Here is a 25,131-nt window from a genome sequence, read left to right as displayed (position 1 = left end):
CATATGCCATTCCCCAGCGTGTGCATGCAGTAAATGTGCATCGTGTCACTTCCATCGACTCTTGTCATCTTCATTCCAGTGTGTTGGTGTGCTGTAGAATTCTGCTCCTTGCTTTTTGGAACATTGAATTCATCCAACCAAAACTGCTGCCCACTCGGGGCTGTGCGTGTCAGAGGTGGCCAATAGCCACGGGGTGCTGAATTGCCACTGGGTCTGCGGGTTTTTGTTGTTAACCAGCACTTAGTTGATCAATTCAAGTGGTTGATTACACGGTTAACCCCCCTTACCCAGTTTCTTGGGTGCTTGTTGTTTTTAAGGTGAAAACAAAAACCAGGAGACCCTGTGGCTCTCCAGGACCTGGGTTGGCCACCTCTAATGTATATAATATTTACATTGTAAAAAAAATAATATATGCATATGTATACAGTTAGCTTCATAATGTTTGGGGGGAAATGTCTCTAATAATTTTCTTATTTCTCAGCCTCATAATGGCTTCCTTGACTTTCACTGGCACAAAGCTGGTCCTCATGTCAACAAACGCCGATAACAGATTTCATAAGCAATCGTAAGCCTACAGTCAAGATTGAATACTGAAAGCTCTTGTTCATGCACTAAGGAACCAATTGAATATACCTGACTAATCAGAAACACCTGTGAAGCCATTTGCCCCAAACATAGTACCCTAAAATGGGGGGGGACTATGTATAAATGTAGGTGCTGTAATTTCTTTGTGGTGAAACCAGAATGTATGAAGTTGACCTTCTCAGCCTTAATGTGCACTTTAACCGCATAGGAATTGTTGATTTCAAATATAGTGCTGAGCCAAATCAAGAAAAAATATGTATCTGTCCCAAACATTGTGGAGCTGACTGTATATATGCATATTTATGTTATACTTTCTTAAATAAGCATACAATATGTCTGATTGGAGTACTCTTCCATTGTCGTAAATAGCTCAGGAAAATATGTATATTTTGTGTAAATCCTGATTAATAAATAAATGCAGAGGTTTATGAACATCCTTAAAGCATGTTTATTTATGGTGATATGGAAATATTTATGAATAATTCATCCTTGACTCACCTTGGGCAGCAAAATAAATTTTTTGAAAAAGAAAATATTATTGCATAAATTGTCTTCCACAGTCTTGATCCTCTCACTAAAATATGATTAAAGAGAGAGTCTAGACAGTCTGCAGAATGGAAATAAGATCGATGACAATGTGCAAGTTGTTGTCAAAATCAAGCCATTGAAAAAGATATGTATATATTATTCAAATAAAATCAAGGCGGACTTTCTCTGGCTGTTTTCAGATGATATTTCCTTCATAATATTTTTCCCCACCTATACTAAAGTAAAATTTATATTTTCACAGCGCTTGGGTTGATAAGCTAATTCCCTGCCGCATTGTGCTTTCTGAAAAGCCAGTGTAGCCACTGGTAGGATGAATCCATGCATGAATTCATCACTGAAATTTGGATGAAGAAATTAGAGAATTGTTTCTGTATCAAAATTTCACAGACATTTTTGTGAAGTATCATTTTCGTTCATGCATGTGAACAGGTGTGAATGCATTCATTAACAAGTACTCTGTACACAAAAGATGACGATGACTTATTTTTTGTGATCTCACAAATGCGTGTTCTGGGTGTGTGTGTGTTTATTGACCTGTGTGAGCGGTCTAATCCTGGGGTGGTGGGGTGTCTGTCGTCCAGTGGGGTCTCTATGGTGGCTGAGTTCCCCATCCCTCTGTTCCAGCATCACGTACGTCCCGGCGGAATATCTGGAGGAGTACAGGCTCAGCACAGGATGCCAGAATGAGGACGTCTTCACCCCCGATGCACCTCCACCTCCAAGGTGAACACACCCAGATCCACTGGGGAAAAAAAAAAGTTCATCACAGTTTAGCTTAGAGTGTCAAATACGTGCTGTCAAGTTAAATACGTGATCAAGCATGCGCTGTACAACCTAAATGGCAGTCTGGCTCAATGAATTGAGTAGTCGCAACTTTAAAAAATGGATGAAGTCATTAGAGCTCAATTAAATATATGCTTGAACAGGGCATCATTTTTGCTGCTCAGATGGTTTGAGGGAACCAATTGCTGGCATAAACCATTTAAATAAGCTAAGCTCTGGGGCTTGGCAGTGTGGAGCAGGCATCTCATGCTTGGCAGTTACGTGTTTGCTCACCTTTTCAGTGCTTTTATTTACGAAATGATAGGTGATAGATCAGGTAAATCTTTTAAATTCGAAAGTCTTTCATCCTTAATGGATGTGTGTTTTGAGATCCACAGCACGTTCCAGTTGAAACTTTTGTGTTTATTTTTTATATTAGTTTTTAGTCAGTATCGGTACCATTTTATGAATTCTATTCCGGTTCATACCATGCGTGTGAAATTTTCATTTTTTTGTCTTTGCTTCTTCAGTGTTACAGCCGTATTCAGTATTCAGCATATACGTAAATGCTATATGTTCACACGAGTCATATATAGTAGGCTGTAATGTCCTAGTCAAAAAAAAAAAATCATAATGAATAAAGCTAAGTATTGCTTTCATATCAGTCTTATTTCCCCTTTAAAGCACAGGAAAGGCCTAGACTCATAGAATCAGAATGTGAAGCAGCCTCTCTCTAAACGTCCTTACAGCAGGTCGAGCGTCATTGCAACATTATCGCTCTTTTACTCTTTTCCTGAAAGTCGAATTTCTGAAATCGATGAGGAGCCTCGCGCCGCGTCTGTTTGTCTTTCGAGGCGAGGGAGAGGCGCGGCTGAGCGGTTCGGCTCGCGGCTGAGCGCAGCGGGTCGAGCGCGGTCCTCCGAGCGTCCGTCTGTCTCCAGATTGATTTCAAGGTGAAGCTCCCTCGGCTGCAATCAGAAACCTAAAAGGTTGTTATGTTCCCGGCCGGGCGTTCGGCGGCGGAGCCCGGCTGGGGCGCGGCGAGCGGCGGGGCGGTTTAATGTAGTCGACGGAAGGTCGTTTTGGGCCGATTCCGCGGCCGTGCTGGGACGCTGCTCGGCGAGGGGTTGTAACAGAAGTTCCGGTGTGTGTTTTTTTTTTCTGCTTTCCCCGTTAATAGCGGAGAGATCCCGGAGCTTCCGGAGCGGGAGGACGGAGAGGGGGAGGAGAGCGAGCTCCAGAGCGCCGCCTACAACAACTGGAACCTGCCCAGGAAGTGAGTGTGCCCCCCTCCGGAGCCCAGTTAAGGCTGGCAGAGCGGCCACCGCGGCTCACAGCGGCCCATTAGAGCGGCCCACTGCAGGGGCCCACTAGAGCGGCCCACAAGAGGGACCCACATGAGAGGCCCACAAGAGGGACCCTCAAGAGCAGCTCACTAGAGTGGCTCACTAGAGCGGCTCACTGCGGCCATTAGAGTGGCTCACTAGAGTGGCTCCTTAGATAGGTTCACTAGGGCGAGTCACAAGAGCAGCTCACTAGAGCCATTAACAAGAGCTGTCCACAAGAACAGCTCACTAGAGCCATTAACAAGAGCTGTCCACAAGAACAGCTCACTAGAGCCATTCACAAGAGCTGTCCACAAGAGCAGCTCACTAGTGCGGCTCACTAGAGCAGTCCACTAGAGCTGTCCATTAGAACGGCCTAGCAGAAGATCCATGCTCTGAATTTCAGGTCTGCTCCTTGTTCCTAGATTCATGTTTCATAAATAAAGCCAGCTGGGGGAAAGTGGGGAGGGGCAGAAGTGTGACTGAGCACACTCTTACTTCTTCACTCACCCCCCCCCCACTCCCCCCACAGAGTGGAACTGTACAGGGAGCCAGGGAAGTCCCTGGGCATCAGCATCGTCGGGGGGCGTGGCATGGGCAGCCGCCTTAGCAACGGAGAGGTAATGAGGGGCATCTTCATCAAGCACATCCTGGAGGACAGCCCTGCCGGTCACAACGGAACACTGAAGACCGGGGACAGGATCGTGGAGGTACTGTCCCATATAACCAATATAATAATCATAATAATAATAATAACTTTACTTTTGGAGTGCTTCTCTTCCATCCATTCACAGCACTTAAAATGAGAAAAGGAACATGCATAAAATATATTTTAAAAAATATGACGTAAGCGATGGAAAGAACACAAGTAAAACACGTCACAGAAAAAAAGTCTGGAAAACACAAAAACTAATAATTACAGGGAATGAACAGCGAGTGTGAAAGGATGAGTTTTTTTCTAAGGGATTTAAAAATAGAGACGGTCTGCTTAGCGCTGATATTCAGTGGCAGTTTAACCCCAGGGCCTAGGCCTATTCACAGTAAACTACACCAGTGATTACAGTCATTAGCCTGGCTTCTATCAATATCCATCCTTAAATTTGGCTTGCTGTTAAATGAAACTTGCTTGCTATTGAATGTTTTTTTTCCCCTCCACTGCCAAAATCAACTCCTCAAACTGTGTTTGTGGAGAAACAGTCAGACTTGCTTTTTTTTGTCAAAGTCAAAGGGACAAATGTTTATTGAATTCAGGCTCTTATCTTTAATACTGCAATTAAATGTCCCCCAGAGTAATACCCAGCTTGCACCGCTCTGAAAATAGCAATCTCTGGCAAAATGTTCCCAACTTTATTTTCAGTCGTTCCTGGCCATCTTCATATACTGTGTACTAAATATTTTATATTCAATGGATTATTTTAAAATGCATACTTATTATGAGTGTTTATCCAGTATTGATCGATGTCAGCTGGAGATGTAAACTTCTAGTGGTTTATTTCTAAAATGTAAAAAAAAATGTAATATGCACCAATACATTAAAAAGACACAATATTAAGGATTTTAATTTTATCCTGATTGATTTTGAGTTTGGTGATTATCTTGGTCGTTTGGATCCGATTTATTCAAAGCGTATACCAGGTCACTCTTCCAGTGTGTGGACAGGGCCCATGGTCTGACATTATCGTATCTCGCACAACTTAACTCCCACTGAATGAATGATTGTGTTTTTTTTTTAAATAGGCCCTTGTCTTTTTGTAACATGCATAACAACTAAATATTAAGAGGATAATTATTTCATAGTTTGAATTTATCTTGCCAGCAGATGGCACTGTGACAACAATGCCGCTGGAAAAAATATGCCGGGTATTGTTTTCCTGTCTCCCGTATGACCGAGCTGCACAGAGTCATTGGTGTTGACCTCTTGGAGCTGTCAGTTTCCTTTCTGAATGTGTTTGCCGAGAACTCGCATTTCTATTTCGCCTTACTACCGTCGTATTTGAGCACCGGACGAAGAGAAACAGAGTGGCGTGCAGTCCGCTGCTTCAGAGCCGCGGTGTCAAACGCAAATCCTCTGGGCGCCAGCTTGAGCCGGTTTTAGTTCCAACCCATTGCCCTTGTTTAATTGGACCAATTAGCAATTAGTACAGGGGCACATGTGCAGCCTTTAGCTGTGATGTATCACTTAATCGAAAAAATGCCAAATGGCGTAAATGAATGAGCTAATGAATGCATTCAGCAGAAGGTTAGATTAAAAAAAAAAAAAGCATGCAAACGAGCTCCTTGGAGACTGGTTTTAACACCCCACATATACAAGATACAATGTTTAAACCCAGGACTAACGTTTATGAGTGTGCACAGTGCTGGATTTCAAATTTGGTCTCGGGGAAGCCAGAATCTGTTAGGGTTAAGGTTAGAAAACGTGTTGTTGTACTATGGTCTTGCGCTTTCACTTTTATTTACGAATAGCTCCGTTTTAGTTACCGGGTGACCACACTTGCAGCCAGTATGACCCCGGTTATTTCATCTGTCAGCTGGCAATTGAATCAATTGAAAAATGTGACCTCTTTCCAAAGGAATTATTTATCAGACAGCACAAATTAAGGCGGTAGTTAATCTGTCTGATTAAAGGGCCAGGGGTGTGAATGCAGAATATTTATTCTCCGTGACATACATAGTTATTTCCGACACAACGAGACCTTAAGTGAGAAAATTATTCTTCGGTGGTCTAATTAAGAACAGTTAATGGCTCATTACTATTCAGAGGTTGCAATTACGGTAGGAAAAGGGAAACCAGCACAACACAGTGTTTGTCCCTGGGATTGGGTTCGAGAAACCCTGCGGTACAGCTAACTCATTCAGTCCTAGCTGCCTTCTTTTACCTGTCCTCATTTCACCCTTTCACTCCATCCATCCGACTCAAGCTCATAGCCCCAAACGCTATAGCCCTGTAAACAAAGCCCAGGATAAAACACCTCCCTCTCCCCTTTTCACAGTTTGACATTATTCCTCGTCTTGTTTACACACTTTCCCATTGCACATATCTGTTTACATTAAAATGTGAAAAACAGGCGTTGTATTATTGTAATGAATCTAATTGTGAGATCACATGGGTCTTTCATCCATTTTTCAAAATTGTACTTCAAAGAAGAGAACGTAAAATTGTTGCTGACCTTGAATTTCTCCCCCTCCCCTCGAGCCACGGGTTCCGAAACTTTAAACCGAAATGCATTTCGTTCCATTTTCCGTCTCCCAACAAAACAAACACCTTTCAACCGAGAAAGAAATTCACCTCCGCAGTCATTCATGCCTTACATTATTTAAATGATAGAGTGCTTCTTCTTTTTTTGCGTACTGTTGTGCATAAATAACTGCTTGTAAATGTCGAATGTTACATTTTGCTGGAATAATTCCTCCGTGCAGGTGAGAAGGTATTGGAATGCAATATAAAACATATTTTTTTTAGAAACTCAAGCGCTGGTTATTAAGTGTGGGTGGTAGTGCTGTACAGTGGGTAAGGAACTGATTTTGTCACCTAAAGGCTGTAGGTTCGATGCCTGGATTGTACCCTTGTGCAAGGTGGTTAACCTGCATTGCTTAAGTATATATCCAGCTGTATAAATAAAAGCAATGTAGATACAAAAAAGAAATGTTGTGTAAGTGGCTCTGCATAAGAGCGTCTGCTAAGTGCCTGTAATGGTTATTCTGTAATGTAATGGTTATTAGGTACTGTAATGGTTATTCTGTAATGTAATGTAATGATTATTCTGTAATATAATGTAACAGTTATTCTGTAATGTAATGGTTATTAGGTAATGTAACAGTTATTTTGTGGTTTCTTCCTCGGCGACCGTGCCCGTCGCGCAGGTTGATGGGGCGGACCTGCGGGATGCGAGCCACGAGCAGGCAGTGGAGGCAATCCGACGGGCGGGAAACCCCGTGGTGTTCCTGGTGCAGAGCCTCGCCCACAGGACCCGGGTGAGTCCGTCATCAGCACCGCCGTCACCGTGCCGACAGGAGGCTGTCTCCGTTTATGCCTGATCACATTTCCCCAAAATATGCAGATAAGCTGACCATCACATGTTCCCTGGAATACATGCCCATCCTTCCTCAGCCTCCTACAGTACATTTTTGAACACGTTTGAAAATAATTTTTAAAACCTAGCTAGCCATGGCCATAGTCATATTATTTTGGCACAGAGCACACTATGTCTGTGTACGTCTACATACCGTGTTTGTATATCTACATGCATCTTCTATAGCCAGGAACATGCTGACAGAATGTGGCTATACCCCTTAATGCACTGCTGTTGTTCGCTGTATAAAGATTACTATCAGGTTAACCGGTTTTGTTTATATAGCGAAAACGATTAGCCTTGTCCTGTTGCACACCATTTTTTTCCGCCTAATGCATGTTTAGTTCCAAATTAGGGATGTTAACAACATTAAGCAGCAACAATAACTTTCAGATTGTGGACTAATAAGGCAATTCCAGAGATAAAGGGCCAATATCGAGGCACTCAGTGCTCCCACATCAATGGCGACGCTCCCAGTTTCAGGCTTGCTTGCTCAGCATCATGAACATGATAATAACGCTCAGCCTCTTCTCATGCATGACCGCCCTTTAACCTCCACGCACATCAAGACTAAAATTCTCTCCATCTCTTCTCCCCCCCCTCACTAACCACCACCCCCCTCCGCCCATGGTCCCGTCTCCTCCCCAGCCCGACTCCGTTCGTAGCCCCACCCCTACCCCCGTCATTGAGAAATATGTCACCGCATTAAAGTCCTTTCCGCACCAGCCACGCAAGGTAATCCATTCTTCTGTCTGGCCTGCCTCGTTTAGACCGTAGTCTTATCTGGCTGCTCGGAACTTTCCGGAGAGCGAGCATTTACATCCTCCCCTAGCAGTCACGCTCGGGCGCGTATGTAAGGAAGTAGATAAATTCAATTACGCGGCGTCCAGGGAAAGTGACACATCCACAACGGCCGGGCCCGTTTAATTGCTGCGAGTTATTTTCAATTCCTGCTCCCAAATTGAATCAGACTACCCAGCTGGCCTCCCTAGCTCTGATAAATATTCACTTTGCGCTTTTAAGACTGCAGATCCGTTACGCGTAGCTTGCCCGTGAATAAAATATAAAGGATCAAAGCGCATTGTCTTTCCTGAGCTCCGCTCCGTCTCTGGCTACGAGAGTGACGAGTCACGTGACAGTGCCGCGTGGAGAGCCTCGCGTTCGGATTATTAACATCGGGGTTCACTGAAGGACATCAAACCCCCTTTATGTCTGTGGTTTTGGAACAAGGCCAGTGTGGGGCTGGAGCCAGTTCCGGCTGCCCCCTTAAAATGGGCGAGCATTACCCGTATTATCCGCAAACAGAGATACATGAAACATAACATTGGAAATCTGGAACCTGCACTAACTGGTTCCAGGTCTACAGTTACCTGTGGGTCATAGTGCTCCATTTCCCTGGACGGCCTCTTTGATTGAATTTGTTGAGACAGATTTGCATTTAACTGCCTTAAACCGCCTCTTCTTTTTTTTCCAAACTGGTGATTGTGTGTTGCTTCTAGAAGCCGCCCTTGCCCTTCCTGCAGCTAAACCCTCTTGCGGTCTCCGCCCTGCGCAGCACTAATCAAACTGCAGCCTGCTCACTGCCCGCCCCTCTCCAGGTTAGCCTGCACCCCCCTCCCCTCCCCCACCCCCCGCCTGCACTCCTGCACCCGTTCCTGGCTAACTAGCACGTAGCGGTTCGCTAACGGTCCGCCGCCGGCGCGGCTGTTTCCCAAATTGACACTACGGTCGAGGCCCACTACGGTCCGATTGAGACACTGTGGTCCAGATGCACTGCGGTCCAAATTCTGTATGGTTGAGATGCACTGTGGTCCAAATTCTGTATGGTTGAGATGCACTGTGGCCCAAATGCTGTATGGTTGAGATGCACTGTGGTCAAAATGCTGTATGGTTGAGATGCACTGTGGCATAGAGGCACTACAGTGCTGGAGGTGAGGAGAGGACACAGCAGTTGTGAACGATCCTGCTGCTAGCGGAGTGTCTGAGCATCGATTTTTGCAAAACGTTTGTCGTGCGAACAGCTGTTGCCAGCAGCGGACCGATAGTCGATCGCTTGCAGGGAAGTCTAGGGGAGTCTTTGACTCTGGTAAAGCACACAACTCTTACTGCACCATTCAGCCAAACTTTAACCTCCACCTTACCTATAACAAGACCGAAAGTTGAGTCTCATCAATTAGCACACTGTAAAACTATTTTTAATTACCGCACTGTGTCTCAGAAGCAGGGTTGTATGTTCACAGATAGTCAGTGTTTGTGTGGTTCCACAGCCCATCAGTCTGGGAATTTTCAGTAAACCCCGCCCATCGCATCTGCGCTGGGGATGCGATTAGCTCTCGCGGCGCGGCGCTGACCACCTGTTCACCTCCAGCAACCCCCTCGCCAAGGGCAACCGTTCCTCCGTACGGCCGGAAACCTCCGCTGCCCCCCCGCCTCCTTTTTATTCCCCGTTCGGAGTCAGCTCCGAAAAAAAAAAAAAAGGGAGGTGAAAAATCCATCCCACCAGATGTTTCCTACATAAGAGGCGGCGCCATTACAGAGAAGCAGCTGCCGTTTCACAGATGGCCATTTCGGCCATCTTTGTTGATCACCATTAAAACCGATGAATATGACACATACGTGAACCCTGTAGGGTGTAAAGGCACGGCAAGCTAGGCCAAATGAGTTTTAGATCAATTATAAGCCTTCCTGCGTATACGCTCTTACCACTTGTTAAAGACTGAAGTGCTCCTTGTACAAGTGTAGATCTCGCTACGTACCGGTCGTCTGTGATAAGGTGCTTCCGTCTCTTTTTGACGGGTGTCTAACCTGTTCGAGTCTCTGTCTCTCGCACCGAAATGCCGGTAACAGTCATCAACTGCCGACGCCGTCGAAGAAAAGGAGGTCCTGAAAACCACGCACAGCAGTGCCAAGGTTAGCATTCCTCAGTTATGAATAATTTATTTATTCCCTTTGCCTGTTATTGCATAAAACCTGTATATGTAAGCCTGTGTATATGTAATCCTGACCTTTGACCTTTGTTGTGGTGTCCTCGTGAGTTATAAACGTTATGAAATTTTTCTCTGTTCCTGTAGGGGGCTGAGAGTCACAGTAGACTTTTCCTCCGCCTCTCCCCAACTAACCCCTTTACTCCTACTCCGTTTAAGGTTTGTGGGACTCTGTGTGTCATACTAGCCTAACCCTTCCATGTATGTGCGTACAGCCACGCGTGTGACCATCCTCATGGGGGTCGGCGATAACACGCTTTTAGATCCTCACCGCTACGCTTGTCAGACATGGTAACTAGCCTATTCATTCACACTGTAGTGGAGGTCGTCCTTCAAACTTTTCCTATAAACCTACAAGTCTGATTGCTAACATACTAACCAGCGCTGCTTGCTTTGAAAAGCCTTGATTAGCTGTACTGATAGGGTTGTTGAAGTAGAACTGCTTAGTATTCTATGCAGTTAGGAATGCTAAGGATGTCACTGGGCCTTGTGATGGTATGATATCCATCCTGAACATTTCAATGGAACCTATGGTGTTATGGTATCGGCAGCATAAATGCATTGCTATGAATGAAATGAATTAATATTAGTATGTACATATCCTTTTAGCGTGGGCTCCAATGATTATGATGAAAAAGGCCAATATTACTGTTAGTTATTCAAACTAATGACTTATTAATAAGCTTAGAGAAGCTCTAAAACCAATCTCAAATTGAACATGATGAGTTTTTTTAAAACAAAGAGGCTAAAACATTTGTTTTTAATTTTCCTATTCTGCTATACTGTTCATTAACCATATTAACTCAGAATTCCCTGACATATTGTGTACATATTGTGTATAAGATTTTTTTTTGGCTGAAAGGCTATCGTCCACCCCTAGCCCCATATATTTCATGGCTTCCATACGTGCATACATGTGGCCCTAACCCCTCCCTCTTCGTCCCCCTGTCCGTCCTTTTAAATGTGGCGTATGGAATGATGTCATCAGTGCAGTGAGTCAACTGTGTAATGTCTGCAGAATTTATTCAAATAATAGAAACAATCAACACTAAATGACTATGATTAGCTTCATGTCTGTTCACTACAGGTTGTGTTCAAATGAATAGAATAGAATAGCAAAGTCAAAATAAGTTTTCAGAGGAAATAAAATCCCAACCAATCATACCTTCTATTATTCAGACTTCAGTTAATTAGACATTTTATTGAAATACAATACAAAGGTAAGTTCTCTCATTTTATAATATTTGCTTCACATGAGCCTTAAAGTGATTTATTTCCGCTTGTAAAAATGTGCAGATTACACAGTATTGATGTTAAAATCAAGACTAAGAACATTTCTGTTAGCCAGTAAAAGCCTTTGATCTACTCTGAACCATCATATTCGTGAACTCTCTGTGATGTGTTCCTTCTCACAAGACCAGGGCTTGGTCTTTATTAAAAATAATAAGCCGTCAAACTCAGAATATATGAAACCAGTCTGGTACAAACCTAACATTTTCCCATCTTGTGGAACTGCTGTGTGGAACATGTTTGCGTTTCACTTCTAGGGATTTTTGAGCACTTTTTGTGAGATGCTGATTTAACGTTTTCTCTGCGTCGCTTCAATTTCGCCGTCGACGGCAGCCTCCGGCGCCCAGGGACGCGGGGAAGCTTCCGGGGTCATTCCCCGCCCCGCTCGCCCTGCCCGTGGTCCCTCTCGTGGGGGAGACGGACACGGACACCCTGACGGAGATCCCGGACCGGCCGGCACCCCCGACCGACCCGCTGGGGGAGGAGGACGAGTTCGGCTACAGCTGGAGTGAGTCGCCGGACCTCCGGAGCGGCGCGAACGCGCACGGCGGCCACTAGGTGGCTCACTTCCGCACATTTACATGCGGCCTGGCTCCTCACTGTGACCCTATGCAGATGAGACTGATGAGGCGGAGAGTTTCTGTCGAGCGAATCCTGACGAGCTCTGCGCTAGGCTGTCCGACCAAATCAACCAAATATCAATTCATTATTATCTGAGTTTCCCAATAAACTCTGTGACAGACAGATGTCACAGTGCGAAACCCAGATGGGATATCCGAACGACTGCTTCTTTATAGACTTAATATTTCTGCAAGTGCATTATTGTTTGACAAGGGCATTGTACAATTTTCGACATGGATGGTAGTGCATTCAGCATATTGCACTGGTGCTAGAGGCTAATTTTTTTCTGGAGTCCCTGGGCAAGTCCGAACAACACTACCGATGTTGAGAGTGTGGCAGGCTTGTGATTATAAAGTGTGTTCAGGTGTGTGTAAATGTAAAGAGAGTGTTACAGGCTCGTTATTATAAAGTGTGTTCAGGCGCGTGCGTAAGTGCACGGACAGCACCTCACCGTTGCCGTGACGCTCTCCTCTCAGAGAAGGTGATCCAGCGCTACGGCAGCCTGCCGGGGGAGCTGCACATGATCGAGCTGGAGAAGGGCCGCGCCGGCCTGGGCCTCAGCCTGGCGGGGAACAAGGATCGCTCCCGCATGAGCGTCTTCGTGGTGGGCATCGACCCCCGCGGGGCCGCCGGGGCCGACGGCCGCATCCTGGTGGGGGACGAGCTCCTGGAGGTGAGCGGGGGAGGGGGGGGGGCGGGTGTGGGGAGTCCGTCAGAGGAGGCATCTGGGATCAGCTTTCCCCTGGCCGTACCCTGACCTTACCTATTACAGATGAAACGTAAAACTGATTCCAGATCAGGGCCTGTAGGCCAAGCCCTGACCTTCCCTATTGCAGCTAAAATGTAAAACTGATACAAGATCAGGGCCAATAGGCCAAGCCCTAACCTATTATGTGCTAAAACGTCGTAATGTATTTTGAATTAGATTCTCATAACCTTGCCTATTATAAGCTAAAAAGGTAAATTGATCCTTCATAAAAACTCCAGCTTTATGGATATAGGATCAGTTTTGCCTTTTAGCTTATAATTGAGAAGGTCAGGATATGGACATGGGAGGCCTGGTCTTAGATCAGCTTTCCTAGTCTGAAACTCTGTATGAGTTCAGGCCCTGAATTGTGTGCTGCTTCCTGTGTTTGTACGAGCAGATAAACGGGCAGATCCTGTACGGCCGCAGCCACCAGAACGCCTCGTCCATCATCAAAAGCGCCCCCTCCAAGGTGAAGATCATCTTCATCAGGTGAGAGCGCAGCAGAGAGGGGGGGGGTTTGGTGGCAGCCTCTGTTCCTAAGCCCGTTGTGCTGGCCTTTTTCGTCCAGTAGAGGGCGATCATATCATTCAGTGAGGCAGCCGTTAGACTGTGCGCGGTGTTAGTGATCATAATGTAATACCTGCATGTCTGTGCCTTGAGTGTGTGGTTCATACCCCCACACACCTCAACCCCTGCAGTGGAGTTTCTGTGAAGTCAGCTGCCCCTGACCACCAACACCCAAACTGGAGGAGAGGATTTATTTGGCCTGGTCTGATGAATGTGACAGGGTCAGGGGTGTGGCTTTAGGGAGCAGTCCCACTGTGAGTGACAGGGTCAGGGGCGTGGCTTTAGGGAGCAGGCCCACTGTGAGTAGTGGGGTTGGGGGCGTGGCTTTAGGGAGCAGTGCCACTGTGAGTGACAGGGTCAGGGGCGTGGCTTGTGGAGGGACAGCGAGGAGGCAGACGCCCCAATGGGCCTGCCAGTCGCTGTGAAGCCCAGTAATCTTTAACACTCAGGGATTTCCATTGAGACCATTGAGGCCCTGAGACTCCATTGGGAAAGGTCAGACCGTCAGTCCTGATCTTTCTCAATGATGTCAAACAAACAGGAACACGGAGGCGCTGGACCAGATGGCCGTGGGGCCTGTGAAGGAGTACGGAGACGCGCTGGATTCACAGACAGAGGTAAACACCACCGACACAGCCTGGCCAGCCAATCACAGCTGAGGGATTCACAGGTAAACACCACCAGCACAGCCTGGCCAGCCAATCACATGTGAGGGATTCACAGGTAAACACCACCAGCACAGCCTGGCCAGCCAATCACATCTGAGGGATTCACAGCACTTTCCAAAGGCCACAGCGACTGCAGGCTTTCATTCGAACTAAGAGCCTAACCACCCGTACCAGCTGATTACCCTCTTTATTGATTCAATCGGGGATGTCGTTTCTCCTGATTTTGTTTTCTTAATCAAAACGTACTGATTTCCAGACCATAAGATTCTCTAAATCTCTCTAGGGTTGCTGGCATTTGGCTTTAATGCTGAAAATTATCACTTGCTAACATCTGTGCAAGAGAGTGCAGAAGTCCCCTGTGGAGTGTGCTTATGACATAACCGAACCACAACAGCCTCCGGTTGAGATGTTTAGGGTGTGAAAAATGAGTTTCCTGATTGGTCAGGAAAGATCACATGATTAGTGCAGATGGAGGTGAGAGGAGGGGGTGGAGCTCCTGGAGTTCAGGTCCTCAGCTGTAGATCATTTACATTCCTCAATACACAGATGACATTTTACATCTTCCCTCTGACATTTTGGGAATCAAATGGTAAAGCAGTGGTTCCCAAATGTTTTTTTGATCAGGTCCCACTTTGGTCATTTTTAAAGCCCCCTTGCCCCCCACACACATACATCCTGTGCCGTGTGTTTTTCCTTCAACCCTGACCGTGCCCCCCCCCCCCCCCCCTTGTCTCTCCCGAGGGTGGCGTACCCCCCCCCCCACTTTGGGACTCACTGTGCTGGAGTGTACATGCTGCCACAGTGATCTCTTATTATGAATACCTTTTATGGGGAGAATGATATATTTCATTTGATTATTACTTTCGATCTTTTTTAACAGGACATGTGTGCTGCGGTTTCGCCTTCAGCGATCGACGTGGACATGTTCCGATACGTGCAGCACGTAACGCTGTCCAAGGTGAGTGGCGGGAGCGTTACCGCTTAATTCCGAATTAGCGCATCGGGCCGCTAGAGTTGGGGTCCCACGGCGAACCCCGCCCCCCTCCCCCCCATCGAGCAGCCGCAGAGAACATGGCGAACACGCCCGCGTTTAAAGAGCCGCGAAAACTCACACACACCTGGCGCGGACGCCGCTGCTTTCGTCAGTCCACATGTTCAGTTACATAACAGAAGAAGATTACAGTCATAACGGAACATCTGCTGGGTGGATGAAGTCATGCTTTCATTTTTAACTGCCTCTAAGTGCATGTGCCGCGGAGGCTACCCGCAGTTGTGACATGTTGAGCGTTCTTTTCGATGCGCTTCCTGGCGCCCGTTTGTGTGACATTATGAAATGACAGCTTCCTCGTGTGTGTGTCGCCTGGGAAACAGGACCAGGGTGGGCTGGGCATCGCCATCAGTGAGGAGGACACCAAGACCGGGGTGCTGATCAAGAGCCTGACCGAACACGGAGCAGCGGGGAAGGTGGGGGTCGTAACGCACACCCCTACCCCTCACCTTTTTACAGGGCCTGTTGGACCAGGTGTTCCTGTTTTAGAGTGATACATCTATCAGCGCTGGGGTGTGATGGTCTCCCCCCCCCCCACCCTGATTTCCATTCCACACGTTCCCCTGTGTCTACCCTATATTCCTCTATCCCCCCATCCCCCCCCCCCCCCCCCCCCCCAAAAAAAAAAAAATACGGGCCCTCGTGTTCATTCTAGTGACAGTGGGTTACCTATCACCCGGGGTGTTATGACCTTGCTCCCCTCTCATTAATCACTGCTTGAGATGTTAGTGATGTAGGAATCTAGGCCTTTTCTTCGTGTGCACACATTATGAGTCACTCTGGATAGGAGCGTCAGCTAAATGCTTAAAATGTAACAAATGTAAGTGAACGAGGTATCATAAAGAGATTCTCCAAACGAGATGTTGCAGAGCTTTATGCATACATTCAGATCTATAAATGATGAGCAGGTGTGATTGCAGGTGAGAGGCTCTTTAAAGTGAATCTGGCTCACAGCTGTGTCCTTTCAGGATGGCAGGATTAAAGTTGGAGATAAAATTCTGGCTGTGGACGATGACCTGGTCATAGGACACCCTGTGGAGAAGGTGAGCTCAGATTTTTATGTTTTTGTTTTTTTTTCCCTGATACTGAACCCATTTGTTAAGCTGTTGATTTAAAATGTTTTGCTGGTCACCCAGGCCAAACTGGAAATGAGCATTGGGTTGAATTCATCTGCTCTCGCTGAAAATATTACAGGCTTTATTTTAAATAAATAATACAGAGTTGGTTGTGTGGTTAGCTGAGCAGCTGCTGTTCTTGTGAGCGCTTACTTGCGTGTCTCCATTGGCTGATGCAAGAGACACATCAGCCAATCATTTCTGAGACCAGAACAGCATTCCAACCATGACTAGCCATTTCCTGGCTAGCCCCGGCCAACAAATTAAGAACTGGCTGTGTTTTGATTTTGACCGTGTTCTTTTCCAGAAGATAGTTTTGAGACATGGACAGTGCATTTACGCTCATACGAGCACTTCACATGGATAACAGATGTTGCTTCCACGCCAGGCAATCCACCGCCCACCTTTCAGTGTGTCTCTGTAGTACTGGAACACGAAGGCTGTGGAAATGACAGGCGTGGATGTGATGCTTTATTACCTCTGCATAAGTCTCGGTCTGATTTATGCCGAACACTGTAAGCTCGGAGTGCGCAAGACCATGTTAACCCTCGCTGTCGAAGGGTCTCTAGAACACTAACACCGCTCTCTCACACGACTGACACATTTTACCGATTTAGACGTTGTTTGGGCAAAGGTCATCTCTGCTACCTGCCTGGTAATGGTTAAGCAGTGACGAATGTGAACATTCATGACCTAAAACATGTCTGTTTTATGGGCAGTAAAGTGGTAGTTCAGTCATTTTTGTGCATGGTTGTATGACAGAATACAGTAACAACATGGTACACTGCTGATGCATTGGTTATAATGTGTTCATATCAGGAAACACGGCAAGAAAAGTAAAGCAGAAATTAAAGGAAAGTTATGGGTTTAAAAAAAAAATAGAAAACAATGTATTTTGTTCTTTGAGAAGACCCCTCAGCTGGAATGAGCTGAATACATGGTTTAGTACCGATATCCATTGTGTCCTGGGTGGCTGATTAATCGTTACTGGACTCCTAAGTCATTATTTTTCAATTTTAGGTGATTAATCTGCTGAAGAAGTCCAGGAGCACGGTGAAGCTGACCGTCTGCACGGACGAGTCCCTGCCCTCCTCCTCCTCCTCGTCCTCCTCCTCCTCCTGCGATCCCGCCAGGAGAACTTCCGACGGACGGATAACCGGCATCCCCAGTGTCCCCCTCGTTTCCGTGGGAACCCCAGATGCGGAGCCAGTTCGGAGTAAGGGAGAGGAATCTGGGGAATGCGTCCCCCAGGACGGTTCCCAAAAAACGAAGCTAAACAAACAGGCTTGAGCACTCTCCGTCCGCGTGTGCGTCCTGTCGACTAATCCATCTTATTTGCATTGAGTGCAATAAACAGAAACCTAGAAGTTGAAGTGCCTGAACTTAAAAACTTTAAATCTGTCTTTGCTACAGCAGTTTGGAACCGCTCCACAGTTTTGACGTGAGACGCTCGCACGCTTGTGGATATTCGGTGTGAAAGGCGCTAGATTTTGGCGACCGGATAATCGTTTTCCGCTACCCGTCGCTTGCAGGTTCCAGCAGGTCGTCCACCCCTGGCACTCTGACCTCCGACCCGGTGACCTGTCCCATCATCCCCGGCTGCGAGACCACCATAGAGATCTCCAAGGGACGCACCGGACTGGGCCTCAGCATCGTGGGGGGATGTGACACGCTGCTGGTGAGCGAGCGTGACAGGGCGTGTACCCAGACTCCCATCTTACATACCGTTAGTCACAGCAGGGTTGCTGGTGAAAAGCCATGGTTCAGGTGACTCCTGTATTTAAGCAAATGAGGTTATCTGCCTGGGTATGACATCTGAAATGTAAAAATATTTACATATCAGACGGGGCTGTTTGCCTGAGCGAGGTCTGAACAGCTGGAGCAGGGAGATGCGTGGGAAATCTGCGAGAAGTGAAGCGAGCTGCTTTTGTAGGAAGCGGTGTTTTTTTGCGCGTGTGAAGTCATTTACCTTCTCAGTCATAAGCAAACGAAACTGTTGCGAACACAGGCAAGGATTTAACTTCACGCGACTGAAGCGGACGTTTAAGCAAGAGTGAAAGGGTACGCTCAATCCCAGAGTGCTTTTCTGTCTGCGCAGTGCACATGCAGCCATGCAGAACGGGCTTTTGTCAACCGGAGCGAGAGAGACAATGTGCAGGCTTGGAATGTGACCTGCTGTGCCCCCTTTAACAAGAACCTGTTCCGCTTAAATCAATGTCAAACCCCTCTCCCCCCTCCCTCTCTCTCTGTCTCTCTCTCCCCACTCTCTCCCTCTGTCTCTCTCTCTCTCCCCCTCCCTCTCTCTCTCTCTTCCCCCTCTCTCTCCCCACTCTCTCTGTCTCTCTCTCTCTCCCCTTTTCTCTCACTCCCTCTCTCCATCCCACATCCCTCCCACTCTCTTTCCCTCTTACCCTCTCTCCAGGGTGCCATCATCATTCACGAAGTCTACGAGGAGGGAGCTGCTTCCAAAGACGGGAGGCTGTGGGCGGGGGATCAGATCCTGGAGGTACGGGGGGGGATCGCCAGCGCTCCCCGTGGGTCTCATTCGGCTCGGCTGTTACCGTGGGCAGCCGGGCGGGGGAAAGAGAGGGCGGTTAGCCGTGCCGCCTCGTTTGGAGGCCTTGGGAGTGCCGCTCTCCGCCCCGATTACCCAGTTAACCATTTAGGGTGTGAGGTCACAAATGTGTGACTAGAATGTTCTTAACGGAACATTCTAGCGCTGATGTCACAATCGCTGCTGGGAACTGAAAGCAATGGGGTTCTAGAACACCGACTTAGAATTTTGAATAAACTTACTCTTCAAAGGGTTAATAGCACCCCCCACCCCCCATGTTCACAGACTGGGCAGAACAGCGGTGCCCACCTACTGCACTTTCTTGCTGGCCTGCACACTCACAAGAACAAGGGGGAAAAAACACTGATGTTATGTTAACATGTTATGTTATCATCGGGCTCCATGCTAAATTTGCCTCTTTTTTTTTAAACGTAAGTGTGCTAGGAATTGAGTCTCCTTGGTTAAGGCGTAGCTTTATAAATGACCTAATCCATTACCAGTTAACGTGATCTGCGTGTTGCAGGGCAAACTTGCGTTCCTGGAGCCTTGGACTGTTGCACATTCAGTAAAACGGCTCTTAGGAAACTAATTAGAGAATATCTACTTCTTGTCACATATCTAGCGCTAATAAATCACTGTGTAACAGCCCTTATCAAAAGCCTGTGTGTCGAAGAGGAAGAGGGCGAAGACTCTGGCACTCTCCCAGCATTCCTCGACTCACCCTTTCTCTCTCGCTCCCTCCCTCCATCCCTCTTTCTCAATCTCTCACTCCCTCCCTCTGTTTCTCACCCTCCCTCTCTATCTCTTTCTCTCTCCCTCCCTCCCACCCTCTATCTTTCTCTCCCTCCCTCCCCTATCTGTTCCTCCAACCCCCCCCTCTCTCCATCCCTCCATCCATGGCTCTCTCCCTCCCTTCTTCCCTCTCTCTCCCTCTCCATCCCTCCCTCTCTCCCTCTGTCCCTCCCTGTCTCCCACCCACCCCCCCGCCTCCCCTCCCTCTCTCTCTCTCTCACTCTCTCTCTCTCTCCCTTTCTCTCCCTCTCTCTCTCTCTCTCTCTCCCATTCTCTCCCTCTCTCTACCTCTCTCACCCTCTCTCTCCCTCTCTCACTCTCTCTCTCCCTCTCTCCCCCTCCTCTCTCTCTCTCCCTCTCTCTCTCTCTCTCTCCCTCACTCTCTCCCTCTCTCTCCCTCCCTCACTCTCTCCCTCTCTCTCTCTCTCTCTCTCTCTCAGGTTAACGGTATAGACCTGCGGGTGGCCACGCACGATGAGGCCATAAACGTGCTGCGCCAGACGCCGCAGAAGGTGCGGCTGAGCGTGTACCGGGACGAGGCGCAGTACAAGGAGGAGGACACGTGGGACGTGCTTTTCGTGGAGCTGCAGAAGCGGGCCGGCCAGGGCCTGGGGCTCAGCATCGTTGGGAAAAGGTAGCGCCTCCCCCCCCCCCCCCCCCCCCCCCCCCCCCCCCCCCCCCCCCTTCCATGGCCCCCGCACTCCCCCGTCAGGCCACAGCAGGAGGCACGAGCATTTTGGGGTGGGGGGGGAAGGACGTAAAACACAATGAACAAAACCCATTGTCTCCACTAAATGACTGCTTTGCCCACAGTGGTAAATCAGGTTGGGTCATTATGGCTGGGGGTGAAAAGAAAGGAAGTTAGACCCCTGTATTGGGGTGGGGGGTGTGGGGGGGGGGGACAAAGCCAAACTTCCCTCTCTGTGGAAGACCATCGTTACTGTGTGCCCCGCCATCATACATTCGGCTGAACGGGGTCACCCTCGGTGTCAGAGCTGGGTGACCCGCGTCCGGCTCGGCGCGAACGCTGATGGGGAGCGAGCGACCGGTCGAGGCTCGGGGCGGTCGGCGGTCCGTCGCCCGGTCCGAGGGGAAGCGGCAGAAACGGCCAGCTTTTGTTTGCTCAGGCCCATTATGATGTTTACGCTGCCAGCCCTGGGAGGTCAAAGGGGATCTGACCCTTCTGACCTTCTTACGCCAGAGAGCGGGCTTGTTTTAACACTTGTGAATAGCAAGGAATCTCCACAGGACTCAGGAACTTCACTAAAAACAAACTTATTTGTGACAGTAACAACAGCTATTAGCACGTTGACTGAACTACCGGAGGGTTCTCATGATTTGCAACATTCTCTTGAACCAGTTTTTTTTTTTCCTTCCAGAAGAAGAATCTTGAAATTAGAAGTTACAATTTCTGTTTACAGTTTAGCCATTTCGCCATTTAGCAGATACCCGAAGTGCATATAGTTTACATTTTTAGAGGGGAACCATTTATACAGCTGAGATTTCCTGAATGAGTTTAGCATAACTCCCTTACGCAAGGGTGCAATAGCAGTGCCCCATCTGGGAATCAAACCTGCAAACTTTGAGTTACAAGCCCAGTTCCTGATCCTATGGAGCTGGCCTTATAACTCAGGGCTGTAGCTGAGCGTTCTACCCTGCTTCAACAGTGTCTCCCACTAAAACAGGCGGTCAAATTGTATCAAAATGTATGAAATGAACAAATAAACGATTCTCTTTTAAGTGAATTTTCTGGATTTTTTTCCCCCCCGCAGGAACGATACGGGGGTGTTTGTTTCGGACATAGTGAAAGGAGGCATAGTCGAGGTGGACGGGAGGTTGATGCCGGGCGACCAGATCCTGTCCGTCAACGGCGAAGACGTCCGATTGGCCACTCAGGAGTCCGTGGCCGCCCTGCTGAAGGTTTGACGCGTCTCCGATCGCGCTCCAAACGGCTCTCGTTCGAAAAGTGTTTTTTTTTTTTTTAAAAAGAGTTCCTTTCATTCCCTCGTTCTGTTTTAGTGCACCCCGTGTGTTTTAAAGAGTTTATTTTATTCCCTGTTCTGTGCTCGTGTCCGCTGTGTGTTTTAAAATGAGCTTTTTTTTTTTTTTTTTAAATCTCTGTTCCGTTTTAGTGTCCGCTGTGGTTTTAAAAAGTAATTTTCATTCCCTCCTGTTCTGCTTTAGTGCTGCACCGGGCCCATTAACCTGGAAATAGGCAGGTTCAAGGCGGGGCCCTTCCATAGCGAGAGAAGGCTCTCCCACAGTAGCCAGGTAAGCTAATTCACTACCAGCGCCAGCCTTTCAAACAGTCCTACCGAATTCATCGACTTCGCTCGGATTTGATTGGCTCGTGCGTTTTTACGACTTCACGTGCCTGAGACTGGCGTTGTTGTCGTTAGCGACGCTGAGGGCTGATCCAATTGGTTTTGCAGTTCAGCGAAACGGGCAGCTACGGAGACGCTCCTTACGTCCTGTCCGGGCCCGGAGATCTGTCAGAGGATGCGGACGACAGGAGGAAGAGCCATGATTGTGAGTTTTTCTAAAAATGGAGCCCTGGTGATATTGGAGATTACTTGTTCTTGGCATAAACAGTACTGTGTCTCTGAATGCAGAGCTACTGGGATTGAGGGAGTTTTTTAACACATGTTCGCTGTCAGTTGAAGGTGTTTGCTGAGCGTTGTTGCGGTAAAGGAGGATGCCGATTGGCTCTTTGTTATTTGTTGTTTTAGGAAGCGAAGGCTCTTCGCCGAGCCGGGTTTAGTCGTGCTCTATCTGCGAAGCGCGATTCGTTATTTCCGGCCTGACAGTAGCACGCAGCCGCTAATTAGGCCGACATCAAGAGAGCGCGTAAAACTGTCAGAGCCCGGCGGTTTTAGGAATGTGATGACCGTTAAAACGACCGCAGCAAGGCCGGGTTAATGAGATGTGCGTAGGGAGCCGATGTTGCGGGCACAACAGCCATTTGTTTGCAGAAACACACAGACTGTATGGGCTAACACTTCATTAATCGTCTTTTTTTTTCTCCCCCACAGTGTCTGACTACCAGGAGATCAGAACCGTCGAGTTTACAAAGGTTACCCGTCTTTTTTTCTTTTTTTAAAAATAGTTCATCATACTGTCTGCTAAAAAACTGTTTCACTATCACGCGATACCGCGTCTGCGGTATGTACAGTTGTCACACGCCTCACGCGTCACGTGTGGGCTGCTCTTTCAGGAACCCGCGGACTCTTTGGGGATCAGCATCGCCGGGGGGTTGGGGAGCCCCCTCGGGGACGTTCCCATCTTCATCGCCATGATGCACCCCACAGGACTGGCCGCGCAGACCCACAAGCTGAAAGTAGGTTTCGTAACGAAGGCGCCAGTCCTTCCCTTCAACCGCAGGACTTATACGCATGGAACAGGGCCTGCCATAACCAGTCATGACCGCTTATGTTCAGCTTATGATCAGTGTCATAGCACTGTCATAATATAGCTAGCTTTTTGTTATTCAAATTTTCAGCGTACATTATGACAGTTTAACTCGTGACCTGTCATATGCCGACGTCTGCTTATGACGTGTTAATACCTCGTGCTTATATGTGTAGGCTGTGTGGCATGTGAGTTCAGGCGAGGTTTTGGCCTGACTGCTTCTCCAGACTGCACCCCCAGACGGTCCTCAGTGCGGGCATTGTGCAGCTAGCGTCCGCGTGAGGGTTAGCGTCCACACAGCTGTCCGAAGGTCTCCTCCAGCCCCCAGAATGCCTCGCTGACAGGACCCTCCAGACAAGCCGGCCTTTGTGCTCCGCTGAAACAGATGCGCGGAGGGCCATCTGTGACAATAAATCTGCTATTCCTTTGCCCCCCCCCCCCGCCTCATGTACTCAAAATGGAATCGAGGTTACGGATGTTGTCTTTTGTATCGCGGGTTTTGTGCGTACGTCATCACGAACGGCGGCCTGGTTCGGAGCACCGGACGTGTTCAGATTCCGCTGGTGTACTCCTGTTTGGCGGCCATGGCGTGAAAGGGCCCGCTTTTTGTGCTTGCATTTGAAATGAGCGTTAAGCTTTTACATTAGCATGGGCGGGTTAGGTCCAGTGGAAAAGGCCCAGCCCTAAACAGCTCGCACTGCTGTATTCTTGTGAGTTCCTCAGATTAACATGTCTGGTTTGTGGAATGCTGGCACTGCTCTCTGAATGTTAGTGTACAGAATCCACTGGGAGGCATTTCCACTCATACACCCCCCCCCCCCTTCCCCCACAGATTGGAGACAGGATCATCACCATCTGTGGCACTCCTACAGAGAACATGAGTCACACCCAGGCCGTCTCCCTGCTGAAGAACGCCTCGGGCACCATCGAGCTGCAGGTCGGTGACAGACAGACAGACAGACAGAGACAGACAGACAGACACACCTGAAGACTTCCGCTCTGTTTGCCAAACAAAGTGCTCATTGTAGACTCAGGCCAGGAGAAACATGGTGGACCGCGGAGGGTGACAAACACATAACCGGTGAAGCGGACAAACACGCGGCCACGGTCTCCTTTACGTAGAAACTTTAGCTCTCCTCAAGCGTAGGTCACAACGCTCTCTTGTTCTGCAGAAACAGCGCTGATACTGGTAGTTTTGTCTGTGTAAATTCTCAGCTGTTTACGCTGAGTGCCTGTGTGTGTCCTTGTGTGCGTGCGTGTGCGCGTTTGCGTGCGTGTACATGTATGTGTGTTTGTTTACATGCGTGTTTGTGTACATACGCGTGTGTTTGTGTGTAGGTGGTGGCGGGCGGGGACACCAGCGTGACAGGGCCCCCTCAGGAGCAGACGGCCGCTGGTCTCTCCCTCTCCGGACTCACGGCCAGCAGCATCTTCCACGACGACCTGGGGTACGCCTCGCACCGCTCCCCACCGTAAATCCGGCCCCTCCTCACGGCCCTCATAGCCCTGACCTCGCAGCGCGACCCCCGTAAATCTGACCTCTCAACCGGACCTTAATAAATCTAACACCATCCCAAAAACCCAGCTCTTTTCAGGACTCTGATGTTTTTTCCCATGATTCCGTTGGGTGTGTACCCCCCGTTTGCAGGCCGCCGCAGTACAAGACGATCACTCTGGACAGGGGCCCCGACGGCCTGGGCTTCAGCATCGTCGGGGGTTACGGCAGCCCGCACGGAGACCTCCCCATCTACGTGAAAACCGTGTTCGGCAAGGTGAGGAGGAGGAGGAGTCCGGCGGGACCGTGGGGGCAGGGCGCTGCCGTGGTTAAGCAGCTGGGCTTATAACTCAGGAGGTTACGGGTTCAAATCTAAGGTGGAGCTCTTCTGTTGTACCCTTGAGCAGGGAACTTAATCTGCGGCACTTCTGGTAAAATATGCAGTTTGTATAAACGCATGTTTTGCTTAAAGAGTGCTCCAAGCTGTGCATGTCCCTCTAGAGACGTTTGTCTGCTGAGCAAACACGTATTTTAAAAAAATGACTACAGT

The 25,131-nt window shown here is 48.2% G+C and overlaps 1 protein-coding gene across 11 annotated transcripts in view; it reads left to right on the top strand.

The window, feature by feature from the left end:
* The window catches only part of LOC118232083 (multiple PDZ domain protein), a 57,104-nt gene that overhangs the window by 31,062 nt on the left and 911 nt on the right, over window positions 1-25,131 (top strand). For 7 of the 11 annotated variants that reach the window (XM_035426674.1, XM_035426669.1, XM_035426667.1 and 4 more), the window contains 26 exons: window positions 1,759-1,857; window positions 3,077-3,172; window positions 3,754-3,931; window positions 7,083-7,193; window positions 8,791-8,889; window positions 10,139-10,201; window positions 10,363-10,434; window positions 11,899-12,073; window positions 12,663-12,859; window positions 13,332-13,423; window positions 14,043-14,118; window positions 15,050-15,127; window positions 15,541-15,633; window positions 16,186-16,260; window positions 17,353-17,548; window positions 17,865-18,010; window positions 18,755-18,838; window positions 20,119-20,312; window positions 21,451-21,598; window positions 21,863-21,949; window positions 22,111-22,207; window positions 22,711-22,751; window positions 22,893-23,015; window positions 23,919-24,023; window positions 24,425-24,534; window positions 24,735-24,858. In XM_035426674.1, coding sequence (XP_035282565.1) covers window positions 1,759-1,857; window positions 3,077-3,172; window positions 3,754-3,931; window positions 7,083-7,193; window positions 8,791-8,889; window positions 10,139-10,201; window positions 10,363-10,434; window positions 11,899-12,073; window positions 12,663-12,859; window positions 13,332-13,423; window positions 14,043-14,118; window positions 15,050-15,127; window positions 15,541-15,633; window positions 16,186-16,260; window positions 17,353-17,548; window positions 17,865-18,010; window positions 18,755-18,838; window positions 20,119-20,312; window positions 21,451-21,598; window positions 21,863-21,949; window positions 22,111-22,207; window positions 22,711-22,751; window positions 22,893-23,015; window positions 23,919-24,023; window positions 24,425-24,534; window positions 24,735-24,858 — 2,959 coding nt within the window. The remainder of the gene's footprint in view (window positions 1-1,758; window positions 1,858-3,076; window positions 3,173-3,753; window positions 3,932-7,082; window positions 7,194-8,790; window positions 8,890-10,138; window positions 10,202-10,362; window positions 10,435-11,898; window positions 12,074-12,662; window positions 12,860-13,331; window positions 13,424-14,042; window positions 14,119-15,049; window positions 15,128-15,540; window positions 15,634-16,185; window positions 16,261-17,352; window positions 17,549-17,864; window positions 18,011-18,754; window positions 18,839-20,118; window positions 20,313-21,450; window positions 21,599-21,862; window positions 21,950-22,110; window positions 22,208-22,710; window positions 22,752-22,892; window positions 23,016-23,918; window positions 24,024-24,424; window positions 24,535-24,734; window positions 24,859-25,131) is intronic. The other 4 variants (XM_035426666.1, XM_035426670.1, XM_035426672.1 and 1 more) reach the window with 4 other exon arrangements.

The sequence above is a fragment of the Anguilla anguilla genome, chromosome 7, assembly GCF_013347855.1.
Source record: "Anguilla anguilla isolate fAngAng1 chromosome 7, fAngAng1.pri, whole genome shotgun sequence".
Taxonomy (NCBI): Eukaryota; Metazoa; Chordata; class Actinopteri; order Anguilliformes; family Anguillidae; genus Anguilla; species Anguilla anguilla.
This window is presented reverse-complemented; position numbering and strand designations above follow the sequence as displayed.